The 14,679-nt window shown below is 56.6% G+C and overlaps 1 protein-coding gene across 2 annotated transcripts in view; it reads left to right on the top strand.

Moving 5' to 3' along the window:
* The window catches only part of ADPRHL1 (ADP-ribosylhydrolase like 1), a 56,263-nt gene that overhangs the window by 18,986 nt on the left and 22,598 nt on the right, over positions 1–14,679 (top strand). The window contains exons 3-7 of one of the 2 annotated variants that reach the window (XM_054665620.2): positions 1,991–2,116; positions 6,996–7,136; positions 10,971–11,098; positions 12,396–12,528; positions 13,763–13,916. In XM_054665620.2, the coding sequence (XP_054521595.2) occupies positions 1,991–2,116; positions 6,996–7,136; positions 10,971–11,098; positions 12,396–12,528; positions 13,763–13,916 (682 nt within the window). Of the gene's footprint in view, positions 1–1,990; positions 2,117–2,148; positions 2,189–6,995; positions 7,137–10,970; positions 11,099–12,395; positions 12,529–13,762; positions 13,917–14,679 lie in introns of those variants that run through there. The other variant, XM_054665621.2, reaches the window with a different exon arrangement.

The raw sequence follows: 14,679 nt of genomic DNA, 5'->3' as shown, positions 1-14,679 counted from the left end.
TGGGTGCTGGGTCCCGGGGTACACCTGTGTTCACCCTGTGCCTGGGTGCTGGGTCCTGGGGTACACCTATGTTCACTCTATGTGTGGGTGCCGGGTCCCGGGATACACCTGTGTTCACTCTACGTGTGGGTGCTGGGTCCCGGGGTACACCTATGTTCACTCTACACCTGGGTGCCGGGTCCCGGGGTACACCTATGTTCACTCTACATGTGGGTGCTGGGTCCCGGGGTACACCTATGTTCACTCTACATGTGGGTGCTGGGTCCCGGGGTACACCTATGTTCACTCTACGCCTGGGTGCTGGGTCCTGGGGTACACCTATGTTCACTCTACGTGTGGGTGCCGGGTCCCGGGGTACACCTATGTTCACTCTATGTGTGGGTGCTGGGTCCCGGGGTACACCTATGTTCACTCTATGTGTGGGTGCCGGGTCCCGGGGTACACCTATGTTCACTCTATGTGTGGGTGCTGGGTCCCGGGGTACACCTATGTTCACTCTATGTGTGGGTGCCAGGTCCCGGGGTACACCTATGTTCACTCTATGTGTGGGTGCCGGGTCCCGGGGTACACCTATGTTCACTCTACACCTGGGTGCTGGGTCCTGGGGTACACCTATGTTCACTCTACGTGTGGGTGCCAGGTCCCGGGGTACACCTATGTTCACTCTATGTGTGGGTGCCGGGTCCCGGGGTACACCTATGTTCACTCTACACCTGGGTGCCGGGTCCCGGGGTACACCTATGTTCACTCTACACCTGGGTGCCGGGTCCCGGGGTACACCTATGTTCACTCTACATGTGGGTGCTGGGTCCCGGGGTACACCTATGTTCACCCTGTGCCTGGGTGCTGGGTCCTGGGGTACACCTATGTTCACTCTATGTGTGGGTGCCGGCTCCCGGGGTACACCTATGTTCACTCTATGTGTGGGTGCCGGGTCCCGGGGTACACCTATGTTCACCCTGTGCCTGGGTGCTGGGTCCCGGGGTACACCTATGTTCACTCTACGTGTGGGTGCCAGGTCCCGGGGTACACCTATGTTCACTCTATGTGTGGGTACCGGGTCCCGGGGTACACCTATGTTCACTCTACACCTGGGTGCCGGGTCCCGGGGTACACCTATGTTCACTCTACATGTGGGTGCTGGGTCCCGGGGTACACCTATGTTCACCCTGCGCCTGGGTGCTGGGTCCCGGGGTACACCTATGTTCACTCTACACCTGGGTGCCGGGTCCCGGGGTACACCTATGTTCACTCTATGTGTGGGTACCGGGTCCCGGGGTACACCTATGTTCACTCTACACCTGGGTGCCGGGTCCCGGGGTACACCTATGTTCACTCTACATGTGGGTGCTGGGTCCCGGGGTACACCTATGTTCACTCTATGTGTGGGTGCTGGGTCCCGGGGTACACCTATGTTCACTCTACATGTGGGTGCCAGGTCCTGGGGTACACCTATGTTCACTCTACATGTGGATGCTGGGTCCCGGGGTACACCTATGTTCACTCTGTGTGGGTGCTGGGTCCCGGGGTACACCTATGTTCACCCTGCGCCTGGGTGCTGGGTCCCGCGGTACACCTATGTTCACCCTGTGCCTGGGTGCTGGGTCCCGCGGTACACCAGTATAAAAATCTTAGGGTCGTGCATGTTTCATTATGCCTAGTTTGTTGTATGTAGTTATAACTCAATGAAGCTGTTTTTACAGGGAAGCATCTCGTTGAAAGCATGCTGCAAATGACGAGCATATTTCCAGGCCATCAAACGTTCTGTTTTTAGTGACTAACACCCGACACTTGGATGCAACCGAATTTGCCCCATCTCGTTTCTGCTGCAGGCACTTGAGTGGCCTGCCCATGGCTCGCTCATTTAAACCACACTCTGATAACATGTTATTACACAAATTTTTATACTTTTAAAATTATTCATGAAAGCTAGATTGTCAGGGGTGGAATTATTGGAGCAGAAGTCTAAACCAGCTCTTCCTCCACACAGGCTCAGGGTTTGGAGCGGCTACCAAGGCCATGTGCATCGGCCTGCGGTACTGGAAGCCTGAGCGGCTGGAGACCCTCATCGAGGTCAGCGTGGAGTGCGGCCGGATGACCCACAACCATCCCACAGGTAAGTGTGGGGCGGGGGGCTGGGTGGAGGTCAGCGTGGAGTGCGGCCGGATGACCCACAACCATCCCACAGGTAAGTGTGGGGCGGGGGGGCGGGGGGAGGTCAGGGTGAAGTGCGGCCGGATGACCCACAACCACCCCACAGGTTAAGTGTGGGGTGGGGGGCGGGGTCTGGAGCTGCCGCCATCTGCACATCTGCTTAAAGGAGACAGAAGCTGACCCTGCACCTGCCAGCTGCCTGCTGTGAGGGCGCCCTGCTCGGGACACTGGGCTGGAAATCTCATGGGATCACATCGATTTTTTGATTTGTTGGGGGAGTTGGCTTATTTTTTAATCTGCTTTGCTTAAGGCCTGTTTTCAGCCCAAAAGCAGGATTAGCGATAAGCACGGTGATGTTGAAGAAACTGTGCAAGGGAAGAATTCAGTGGTTTTGGTATCATTTGTGTCAGAACAAAAGACAAAGAAACGCACCAGTGCCTGGGTGCAGGTGGGATCGGGGGGACCCTGGGGACAAGGGTTTGTACAATATTTCCTGCATTTTCCTGCTGTGCCCTGGGTTGGCCCCACCACCCGCTGGCCAAGGGAGCCAAGGGGACCACGGGAACCACGGGAGCAGCTCCACCCCACGGGCCACAGGTTTCTAACCTGTAACGGGGCGACTGCCACATGTGAATCACACCCCCAAATCGGGCTGTGTGAGGGAGAAGCGGGTTGGATCATGTCGCCCCCTTAACACGGCACTTCCGTCCTTGTGGTCTGTGCCAGCTGGCCAGCTGCTCACTGGGATTTGTCCCCGTCCGCAGCCCGTCCTGTGGAGGGCAGGCCTCTGAGAGGCCAGGCTGGGGTGGCTGCGGTAGCGCCTGACTCTAGGCCTGACTTTGAAAGGTAATGAGGAGGCGGCTCGGTTGGCTTCCATTTAAAAAAAGCAAAAAGGACTCAAAACTCCTGACCTGCAGTTGGCCCTTAGTCCTGGCACCGCCCAGTCCCACGCACATCCAACAGCCACGCTAGCCTCGTTCAAGATTACCTTTTGGTATCTGCTGTGACTGGCATCCCAACGAGGAGGGCAGAGCCGCCCACCCCTCCGTGAGAACAGCGGTGAGCAACCGGCCTTCGATCAACACGCAGCTCTGCTGGCCTGGCCGTCCCATCCCCACCGAGTCTGCAGCAAATCAGGCGCGTGCCTTTACTACCCTGGGGACAGATGGCCTAAGCAGTGGACTCACAGGCAACTTTGCTAACTCGTTAAAATGAAAGAGGGAAGGCACGTGACCCAACTGGTGGGCCAGAGTCAGATGCTGAGAAGGGAGCAGTGCTGGACTCCTGCTAGCTGAGTGCTGCAACTGGACGCAAATTAAAAATTAAAACCTTCAGACCCGAAAATGTTGGGCATTTGCCAGGTGCAGGTGCAGCGGCTCACACCTGTGATCCCAGCACTTTGGGAGGCAGAGGCAGGAGGATCGCTTGAGCCCAGGAGTATGAGACCAGCCTGGGCAACACGGGGAGACTCCATCTCTACAAAAAAATTAAAAATTAGCCAGGCATGACGGCATGCACCTGTGTTTCCAGCTACTGATGTAGGAGGATCGCCTGAGCCCAGGATGTTGGGGCTGCAGTGAGCTGTATTTGCACCATTGCACTCCAGCCTGGGCGACAGGGCGAGGCCCTATCTCAAAAACAAAAAAAAAGTTGGACATTTGAAAACAATGTAATGAGCACAAGAATCTGTGTTAATAATTTAAATTTCTAAAACATTTGCTAATATATTTCCTACTCATATTTTAAAAATTATTTCACGGCCAGGCGCGGTGGCTCACGCCTGTAATCCCAGCACTTTGGGAGGCCAAGGCAGGCGGATCACCTGAGGTCAGGAGTTCAAGACCAGCCTGGCCACCATGGTGAAGCCTCGTCTCTACTAAAAAATACAAAAATTAGCTGGGCATGGTGGTGCATGCCTGTAATCCCAGCTACTCAGGAGGCTGAGGCAGGAGAATCGCTTGAACCCGGGAGGCGGAGGTTGCAGTGAGCTGAGATCACACCACTGCACTCCAGCCTGGGCGACAGAGTCAGACTCCATCTCAAAAAAAAAAATTATTTCACATGTTTAATAGATGAATAATTTATATATTCTATGATAATGACCAAAAATGTTTTAAGGGTTTGATTTTATGAAATTGACACTTCAAAGTGCTTTTTAACTCTACTCCCTTTTCCATTTTCAAACCACCTCTGGCAGCAAGAGCCACAGTTTGTGTTACAGCCTGCATCGCGTGCTCCCATGAGTCCAGAGCTGCAGCCACCCTGTGCGGGGGCAGAGCTGTAGGCGGGGTCAAGACCGGCCCAGAGCCCTGGGCTTGAGAACCATTCATAGACTCTTGCCGCTGCTGCAGCCCTCCCGCCGGGCCAAGGGAGGCCCTGATGAGTGCCTTCAAGAGTGGCCCGACAGCCGCTGGAAAGTGTCTCTGCAGCCTGTCTCTGCGGCCTGTCTCCGCATGGCGTGTCACGGGCAACCATGCTCCATGTAGCGGCCGTGTTGAGTGGCCGTTCACCGTGGGCCCAGCCTGGGCTTAGGGTCATCTTTTCCCCACGACAGCCCCGGCAGGGCAGTGTCACAGCCCCGGTGTACGGAGAAGTGGGATGTCAGAACGCACGCGGCACCCACCCCAGAGCCTGCCTCTGGTCAATGGCGCCGTGACAGCAGGCTCGCCCCTTTCCTAGGTGGGTGTGGGCCTCAGACACACCCACAGGGTCCGCAGCAGAACTGACCCTTCTGAAGCTAACATGGCTCCAAAACAGCAACACAACCTCTCAGCCCCACATGCCCCATCCACAAAAGGGGTGATCACCATGCCCTTCACAGGCTCTCGTGAGGACTGAGTGGCAGATGACACCCTGGGAGCAGTGCGCAGTGGGGCAAGGGCTCGGCAACAGGGGTCACTGCTCCCCTGCATGGCCACTCGCACTGTAACTACTGCCACCGCCACAGCTGCTCCCATCGGCAGCACCACACCATCCCTACTGCTCCTGTCGCTAGCAACACTGTCACCGCCACCACTAGTGCCACTGCCACCCCCACCACTGGTGCCACTGCCACCCCCACCACTGGTGCCACTGCCACCGCCACCACTGGTGCCACTGCCACCCCCGCCACTGGTGCCACTGCCACCCCCGCCACTAGTGCCACTGCCACCCCCGCCACTAGTGCCACCCCCGCCTTTTATCACTGCTCCGCTTTTGTCACCAGTACAGCCATCACCACTATGGCTGCTGCTACTGGTCCTGTCACCACTGATATCACCAGTTCCTCCACATGATACCGTCACTAGCACGACAACCACTGCTGCAGTCACTGGCACCACACTGTTCCCACTGCAACCGTCACGAGTACCACCACCGTTGTTGCTGCTGCTACTGGTACTGTCACCACGGTTGTCACTGGTCATCCTGTGTGACTGCATCTCTGGTGCTAAATCACGAGTACCACGGCCATCACTAGTCCTCCCACACGACTGCATCTCTGAAACTACATCACGAGTACCATGGCCATCACTTCGCCTCCTGCCACTACTGACCCGCAGCGGCTGCAGTCCCCACGATGGCTAGCAGTGAGAGGAGAGAGCTCATGTCTTTGGAAGAGGCGGCCCCTCCAGGGCTGTCCCCACCCAGACGGTGACCATGGGATTTCCAGGACTGTCCTGCCAGCCCTGGGCATTGTTAGCCTCATTATGGCCAGGATCATCGTAATTCAGATCAGTCTCTTCCGAGCTCCTCTCTGATGGCTTGCACACTAGCGGAATGAGGCCAGTGCAATGGTGGATGGGAGCCTAGTGGGGCCAGACGTGGCCATGTTCCCTGAGAGCTGCGCACCCAGTGCCACCTGCTCCGTGAGGTACAGGGCTGGCTGTGTGGACTGCGGGGTGAGCTCAGTACCCCAGAAGCCGCTGGCTCCATCTTTCCCCACTGCCCTGGAAGATGGACCAGGACAGGCCTCCCGGACTTCTTCCTTAACCGTGTTTTATTAAATACATATATACTCGCATGCATTTATTTTTCAGTAAACAGTTGTAAAATTTGACATACCAAAGAAAATAAGGGAGGCAGTGCCTATAAGATGAGCTCTGAGCTTGTCTGTGCTGATGAGCTTGCTGGCTGCTAATGCACCCCCAGAAGTTAGGCAAGAAAAGCCCCAAGCACCAGCAGGGCGAGTGAGTCGGCCCCGCACAGGAAACGCCTGAGTGTGCACAACGGACCCAGAGCTCTGCGGGGTCGCTCTCAAGTCAGGAGAGCCCCCACCTCAGCCTTCTTCCTGCACAGGCTCGTTAACTGATAATCCCCGGCCACGGATGCTAACGGTCTACGTGACGCGGTGTTCCCAATAGCCAAAGGCGGAGGCAGCTCATGCATCCACACACAGATGACGGGCAATCAAAATGCGTTCGTCCACGCACGGAATGCGATTCAGCCGCGGAGAGGAAGGGAAGCCGTGGCGAGCCACGCGGGTGAACCTGAGGATGCGTCCTGAGTGGAACACGCCCGCCACAAAGGGACAAATCGCGTGCGGTCCCACGAGGAGCAGGCACCCAGAGCAGTCACATCCGGAGACAGAAAAGTCAACTGGGGGCGGCCAGGGCCTGGGGAGGGCGGTGGGGTGAGTGGAGTGGGGACAGAGCTACAGTTTGGGAAGATGGGGAGTTCCAGGGAGGATGGAGAATGTCCACAGTGTGAACGTGGTTAATGCCGCCAAACTGTGCACCTGAACATGGGAAAGACGGAAAACGAGCAAACCCTTCCTCGGGGGTCCCACGCAGCGTGGCGGGCGGCCCCAGGCCCTCCCAAGCGGCCCAGGTGATGGTGCCCCCTCTCTCTTCCCTGCCCTCCAGGCTTCCTGGGCTCCCTGTGCACGGCCCTGTTTGTGTCGTTCGCCGCACAAGGAAAGCCGCTGGTCCAGTGGGGGAGAGACATGCTGCGGGCAGTGCCGCTGGCAGAGGAGTACTGCAGGAAGACCATCCGGCACACGGCAGGTGAGCCGCTCCCCCGGCCCCAGTCCGCACTCAGAGCAGATCTGGACAGATCCAGCCCCTCCATGGGCCCCCAAATACTTCAAGGCGCTTTCGCTCTTAGATGGAACTGGGAGGGCCCTGTCCGGGCCATGTGAGCAGAGCTGGCCTCGCAAGGCAGGCCCCATGCTGCTCCTGACCAGTCTGCCTCTGCCCTGACCTGGGAGGCTTTGCCTCCCCACCCGGAGCCTCAGAGAGACCTGAGCCTGCCGGGGACATTTGCCTCCAGCGGGTCCACCCGTCCCCGTCCACCCCAGCCCGCGGCACCAAGCGACTGGCAGCCACTGGGATGTGCGTGGGACCCGTGGTGACCCCTGGAAAAACTCTGCTTCTGCCGGTTTGGGCGAGCTCAGGGCTGGGCCCTTCCCTCAGGAGCCCCATGAGGCTGGCCAGGGGCAGGGACAGCAGGTATGGGACTAGGAAATCCGTGACGGTTCCGGAAGATTCTTCCACCCCACGGGAGGTGCCGTCTAAGAGGGGAGGGGGCGGCAGGGGGAGCACAGGCAGCTTCATGCAGCCTTTGGCGTCCTTGCATGGTTGAGGAAATTGGAAATAACGTATCCAGTGTGTGTGTCCTGGAGAAGGAGAGGGAGGATTTGAATGTAGGATCAGGTTTGCTTATTTTTCAAAACAGCCTCAGGCTGAAGTCTTCTTGATTTTTTTTTTTTTTTTTTTTTGAGATGGAATCTGGCTCGTCACCCAGGCTGGAGTGCAATTATGCAATCTCAGCTCACTGCAACCTCTGCCTCCCAGGTTCAAGCAATTCTCCTGCCTCAGCCGCCCAAGCAGCTGGGATTACAGGCATCCGTCACCACGCCTAGCTAGTTTTTTGTATTTTTAGTAGAGACGGGGTTTCACCAGGTCGCCCTGACTTCAAGTGATCCGCCCGCCTTGGCCTCCCAAGTGCTGGGATTACAGGCGTGAGCCACCTCGCCTGGTCTGAAGTCTTCTAGAAACAGAAAAACCAGTGAATCCCTTTATTTCCCCTGCAAGGCACAGGCACGTGTTCTGAAATGCCTTATGGGGGTCTGGTGCACAGCTTTCCACGGGGGTGCAGGCATGGATACCTGCCTGGACGTGGCTCAGGGGCTGCTCAGCCACCAGGCCTGTGCTGATGGGAGCAAGAAAGTCAGCGTCCGCACACAGTCAGTACCTCCTTGAGTCACTGCTCTGTGCTCCCTGTGACCGGGCCGTCCTCAGGAAGCGTGACTGCTGAGCACACCTGGCAGGCCACAGCACACTTTGTTTCCAGTGGTTTCATCTCTCTTACCGTTTGGTGTGGGAGCGGTGGGAGATGGCTAAGCGGAGGTTGCAGTGTGCCAAGATGGTGCCACTGCACTCCAGCCTGGACAACAGAGAGAGACTCCGTCTCAAAAAAAAAAAAGAAAAAAAGAAAAAAGAGGCCGGGCGTGGTGGCTCACGCCTATAATCCCAACACTTTGGGAGGCCGAGGCAGGTGGATCACCTGAGGTCAGGAGTTCGAGATCAGCCTGACTAACATGGAGATGGCTAAGCCGGTGGTGCCGGGTTCTTTCCAGCTGAGGTTGTTGTCTGCAGCCAGGGGCTAAGTCATCTCCCTAACCCCAGGAGAGTCGCCCTGACCCACCTTAGAAACAGGTGAGCAGTCAGGCATGGAGCCACGCCATTACTGAATTCACAGTATATTAACGAATGTTCTCCCAGAACTTTGGTATTCAAAACGGTTTTCCTCAAAGCATTTTCTGAGAACAGTTGGAATTATCTGAGCAGCAAAGCCTCCTCCCCTTTGTGTTCATGGAATGTTTCCGACTGTTCTTCAGAAAGCTTTATTCTTTCTCTTAGGGACTTGAAATGCACAGATACCAGTTTAAAGCTCTGAGAAACAATCCTCCAAATAAATCTGTTATTTCAAATTTGTTTAACCCAGAGTTTCATGAATTCCCTTGACACAGAAACCTTTTTAACAGAGCATCTAAAATCATCCAGAGATCGTTAAGTCCCGTAGGACACCCTCCGGAAACACTGCTCTGGGCTTCTGACCGGCCCACCTGACACGGCCCTCTGCAGTGAGCACAGTTCACAATTAGCTCCCTGCTTTTGTATTTAGACGTCTGTTTCCGACTTGGCCAACCCCGGCTGACTCGGGTGAGAGGCAGTGCTTTGAGTCTGCGCCCAGGTCCATGTTGACGCTCCACCCGGAGTTTCAGGCCCTGTGGGTTCATGGGATGCACCTGTGGCCGCTGCCCTCTTCTTTTTGCGTCTTTCACTTCCAATTTCATGTCGCTGAACAAGACCCTAAGGGGGCTGGACTTTTCCTTGTGTGAAACCAAGTTGGCCCAGAGTTTCGGAGGGCCTGAGTCGCGGGTGCCTGCGAGCCTCGTCCAGGTCCTGGTCCAGGGCTCTCCTGGCCTCCCTGTGGCCTGGAGCTCTGTGGCAGGAGCGTAGCCTCCCTGCTGCAGCCCTTCCAGCTCTGCTCTCCAGCGCCCTGAGCTCTCCAACCACGGCCAGGCAGACAGGATCTGTGCCCTGTCACCTCATGTGATCGGCACATGTGTCCCTTGGTCCTGACAGCCACCAGCGGCCTGCATGGCTCCCACCCTCTGTGGCTCCCGCGGTGCCAGGGAGCAGGAGGTGGGGTGTGGCGGGCAGGGGTGCTCACCGTAAGGCAGGCAGGAGGGCAGTGGGCCCGGGTCTGGGCAGCTGCACGCCTCCTGGCTCCACGGCGGGGAAGGCGATTCCCTGTGGTCTGTAGGGTGTGTAGCTGCAGGTTCAGACTCCCTTCTGAGTCAGCGTCCTCTTGGCCAGATGACCTCCAAGAAGTCCCTAGAGCATTCAGGGGCTTGGATTTCAGTTAGGAGTAATGAAACATGCCACGCCCTGCTCTGCAGGCACAGGGCTAATGCAACAATGTAACGAGAATGCTTTTGCCCCATCTCCATCTTGCTTGCTGTCCTTTCAGAGCAGCTAAAGGCTGGGCATGGTGGCTCACGCCTGTAATCCCAGCACTTTGGGAAGCCGAGGTGGGAGGATCACTTGAGGTCAGGAATTCGAGACCAGCCCGGCCAATATGGTGAAACCCCATCTCTACTAAAAATACAAAAATTAGCCGGGCGTGGTGGTGGGTGCCTGTAGTTGCAGCTACTCAGGAGGCTGAGGCAGGAGAATCGCTTGAACCCAGGAAGCGGAGGTTGCAGTGTGCCAAGATGGTGCCACTGCACTCCAGCCTGGGCAACAGAGAGAGACTCCATCTCAAAAAAAAAAAAAAAAAAGAAAGAAAAACGAGGCCGGGCGTGGTGGCTCACGCCTGTAATCCCAACACTTTGGGAGGCCGAGGCAGGTGGATCACCTGAGGTCAGGAGTTCGAGATCAGCCTGACTAACATGGTGAAACCTCGTCTCTACTAAAAATACAAAAATTAGCCGGGTGTGGTGGCGGGCAGCTGTAATCCCAGCTACTCGGGAGGCTGAGGCAGGAGAATCGCTTGAACCCGGGAGGCAGAGGTTGCAGTGAGCCGAGATCACGCCACTGCACTCCAGCCTGGGGGACGAGAGGGAGACTTCGTCTCAAGAAAAAAAGAAAGGAAGAAAGAAAGAAAGAAAGCAGCTACAAATGTCAGCATGTTGGTAATTCTGGACAGTCGCTCAGTTGTTTACTCCAGGACAGGTGCTCGGCTTCTCCACATGCCTGCAGCTGGGTAGAGGGGGCATTGCCACTTCCCCGCCACACACACGCCCCCACCCTCCCCACCCCCAACTCCCTGCACCCGCCCCACTCCATGGATGCCATTGTGTTCAGCTCCCCCTTGTTCTTTATGTTTAGAATACCAGGAGCACTGGTTTTACTTTGAAGCTAAATGGCAATTTTATTTGGAGGAGAGGAAAATCAGTAAAGACTCAGAAAATAAAGCCATCTTCCCCGACAATTATGACGCAGAAGAGAGGGAAAAGGTAAGCCTTGTCCTGGCACTGGGGCAATGTCTGGCACACCAGTGGTGCTCAATAAGTGCATAGCAAGTGGATGGATGGGTGGGTGGGTAGGTGAATGGATGGATGGATGGATGGATGGATAGATGGATTTTGAATGATGGGTGGGTGGAAGGGTGCGTGAATGGATGGGTAAGTAAATGGGTGGGTGAATGGATGAATAGATGGGTGGATGGATGGGTGGACAGGTGAATGGATGGGTGCGTGGGTGGGTGGGTGGGTATATGGATGGGTGGTTGGGTAGGTGGATGGAAGGGCAGGTAGGTAGAAGCGTGGGTGAATGGATGGGTAGGTAAATGTGTGGGTAAATGGATGAATGGATGGGTGGATGGATGAGTGGATGGGTGGGTGGATAGGTGAATGGAAGAGTGGATGGGTGAATGGGTGAGATGGCTGGGTGGGTGGGTGAATGGGTGGGTGGGTGGATGGATGAGTGGATGGGTGAATGGGTGGGTGGGTATATGGATGGGTGGGTGGGTGGTGGAAGGGTGGGTGAATTAATGGGTAGGTAAATGGGTGGGTGAATGGATGAATGGATGGGTGGATGGATGAATGGGTGGGTGAATGGATGAATGGGTGGGTGGATGGATGAGTGGATGGGTGAATTGATGGGTGGGTGGGTATATGGATGGGTGGGTGGGTGGGTGGTGGAAGAGTGGGTGAATGGATGGGTTGATAAATGGGTGGGCGAATGGATGGGTGGATGGATGAGTGGATGGTGAATGGATGGGTGGGTGGATGGGTGGATAGATGAATGGATGGTGAATGGATGGGTGGGTGGCTAACCCCATCTCTACTAAAAATACCAAAAATTAGCCACGTGTGCTGGCGTACGCCTGTAATCCCAACTACTCGGGAGGCTGAGACAGGAGAATCGCTTGAACCCGGGAGGTGGAGGTTGCAGTGAGCTGAGATTGTATCATTGCACTCCAGCCTGGGGGACAGAGCCAGATTCATCTCAAAAAGAAAAGGGTGGATGGATGAAATGGCAGTTCACTAGGAGGGGCCCAGAAAGCGTGGATGGATGGAATGGCAGTTCACTAGGAGGGGCCCAGAAAGCGTGGATGGATGGAATGGCAGTTCACTAGGAGGGGCCCAGAAAGCGTGGATGGATGGAATGGCAGTTCACTAGGAGGGGCCCAGAAAGTGTGGATGGATGGAATGGCAGTTCACTAGGAGGGGCCCAGAAAGCTTGTGCTGTAATATACCCAGAAGTGGCTCCACTTGGGCACACGCCCCTGACCCACGGCTCTCTTGTCAGACCTACAGGAAGTGGAGCTCAGAAGGTCGAGGGGGAAGACGAGGCCACGACGCCCCCATGATAGCCTATGACGCCCTCCTTGCAGCAGGAAACAGCTGGACTGAGCTGTGTCACCGGGCCATGTTTCATGGAGGTGAGATGTTCCTTAATGGCCGTGGCTTCCTGGAGGGTAGCACCCTTCTTCTGAAGCACCCCCTCGGAGTGTCCTAGGACTGCAGGCATTCAGGGGCCACCTCCTGAACCCCAGCATGTGCGTCCGTCTCTTCCTTTCTGGAACCCACTTTGGGAGGGCACAGGCTCCAGGGTACACCTGCTGACCTAAGCGTGCTCATGTGAGGACATTACAGGATACAGGTGCAGCTGCAGGTGCCTGCTGTGAGCTCCAGCAGACCAAGAGTCTCTCACCTGGTCCACGAGCCTGGAGGGCAGTGCAGCCTTAGAATAGGTGGGGTGTGGGGGTGTGGGGGCTCCTGCCCTTGCCACTGCTGCCTCAGGCTGGCCACCTTCACAGGGTTCCATTCCAAGGTCACCGTCATCTTGTCCTTTGCTCTGCAGCCTCTGTGCAAAGTCGCAGACTGTGGCCTGGAGTTAGGTCCTGGGCTCGCATCCTGCTCCATCCGTGCTGGCTCTGTGCCGCCCTGGCCGTCTGGCCATGGAGGGAGAGGAGGAAGCCCAGCAGAGTGGCTGTGGCAGCTCCAGGCAGCTCCTACCCGTAAGGTCAACCCTGTGCCTTGTGGGAGCAGCTGTTATGGTTCTGTGAGACTGGCTGAAATTGCCTCCCTTCAGTGAGGCTTGGAGCTGAGCTTGACCACAGACATGAGCTGGGAAAACACAAATGTGGCTCCGTTTGGTCAGGAAGCCTCTGCACAGAGCCGGCTCAGCCCCTGGAGGGGTTTCCTCCGTGACCTCAGCTCAAGGGTGGGACCATGCGGCCTCGGGCTCCCCTCCCTCTGCCTTCCTTCTGCACCGTCCTGGCGCCTCACTGACTCTTAGTGCTGAAACACCGCTTCACACAGACGCCTGCCCCAGGGAGGGAGAAGGGAAGCGCCTGTCCCCCTCCTGTTTGTTTTTGGGTTTGTTGTTTTCTTTTGAGACAGGATCTCACTCTGTCACTCGGGCTGGAGTGCAGAGAGGCAATCTCGGCTCGCTGCCACCTCTGCCTCCCGGGTTCAAGAGATTCTCCCATCTCAGCCGCCTGTGTAGCTGGGATGACAGGCGTGAGCCACCGCGCTGGCCTGCCTGTCCCTTTTTTCAGCTGCCCCCAGCAGAATTGGGGTTTGGCCCACCTTAGGGGCGGCCAGCCCCAGGGGTCTTGCAGAGGCCCTGGTCAGGTGGAGCCCACTGCAACTGCTGCCTTTGCGTTTCAGGGGAGAGCGCGGCCACGGGCACCATTGCAGGCTGCCTGTTCGGGTTGCTGTACGGCCTGGACCTCGTTCCCAAAGGCTTGTACCAGGACCTGGAGGACAAGGAGAAGCTGGAGGACCTGGGCGTGGCTCTCTACCGCCTGTCCACAGAGGAGAAGTAAAGCCATTTCTGCCACTTTCCCCCTAGAGAGCCGATTCCACCCCGGGGCCCATAGGGTCCTCTCGCAGCCCCTGGGTGAGGGTGTCTCTGTGAGGCTCCACTGCGGTCTGTGCCTGACTGGCCACATCTAACTCTCTGTTTCCAATTTCAGAATCCTAACTGTTGCATAAAATACATTGTTTGTCCTGCGAGAATATTTTCCGTCCTCCACCATCAACATTGACACTGCATAGATTTGCCGCACTTGGACCTCCATGCGTGGCACTCACCCGCAGTCTCCTGGACAGGCGGTGTATTTTATTCTGTCGCAGAGCTAATGCTGTTTACTCACTCACTTCAACAACACTAACTGCGGTGGTGGCCTCCAGCAGGCCCCCCGCTGCAGACCCTCTGTCCTGCCTCTGCCTCCAGGCATGCGTTTCCCTGTGAGGGCCAATGCACCGCCTCCCCCCACCCCCCACCCTCCCATGTCCACAGTGGGTCGTGTTTTCCTGGACAGAGAAACAGTCCACACTGGGGCCTGCGGGACACATATAGCAGCATTGCTCTTAACCCCACCCACCTTTTTAATCACACTAGATTTTAAGATCAATCCCTTTTTGAAACAACTCACGGAGAAAACCAGAACATAAATGGCCTCCTGCCAGCTCCGGCGTCTCTCTGTGGTCTGCCTTAGTGGGCCAGGTCCAAATGCAGAGAAGGCCTTTCCCTTCCGCGCCTGCCCCACCGGGCTCGCTGACGAGGAAGCGCTGTCCCTGTG

This window comes from Pan troglodytes, chromosome 14, assembly GCF_028858775.2.
Source record: "Pan troglodytes isolate AG18354 chromosome 14, NHGRI_mPanTro3-v2.0_pri, whole genome shotgun sequence".
In the NCBI taxonomy this organism is placed as follows: domain Eukaryota; kingdom Metazoa; phylum Chordata; class Mammalia; order Primates; family Hominidae; genus Pan; species Pan troglodytes.
This window is presented reverse-complemented; position numbering and strand designations above follow the sequence as displayed.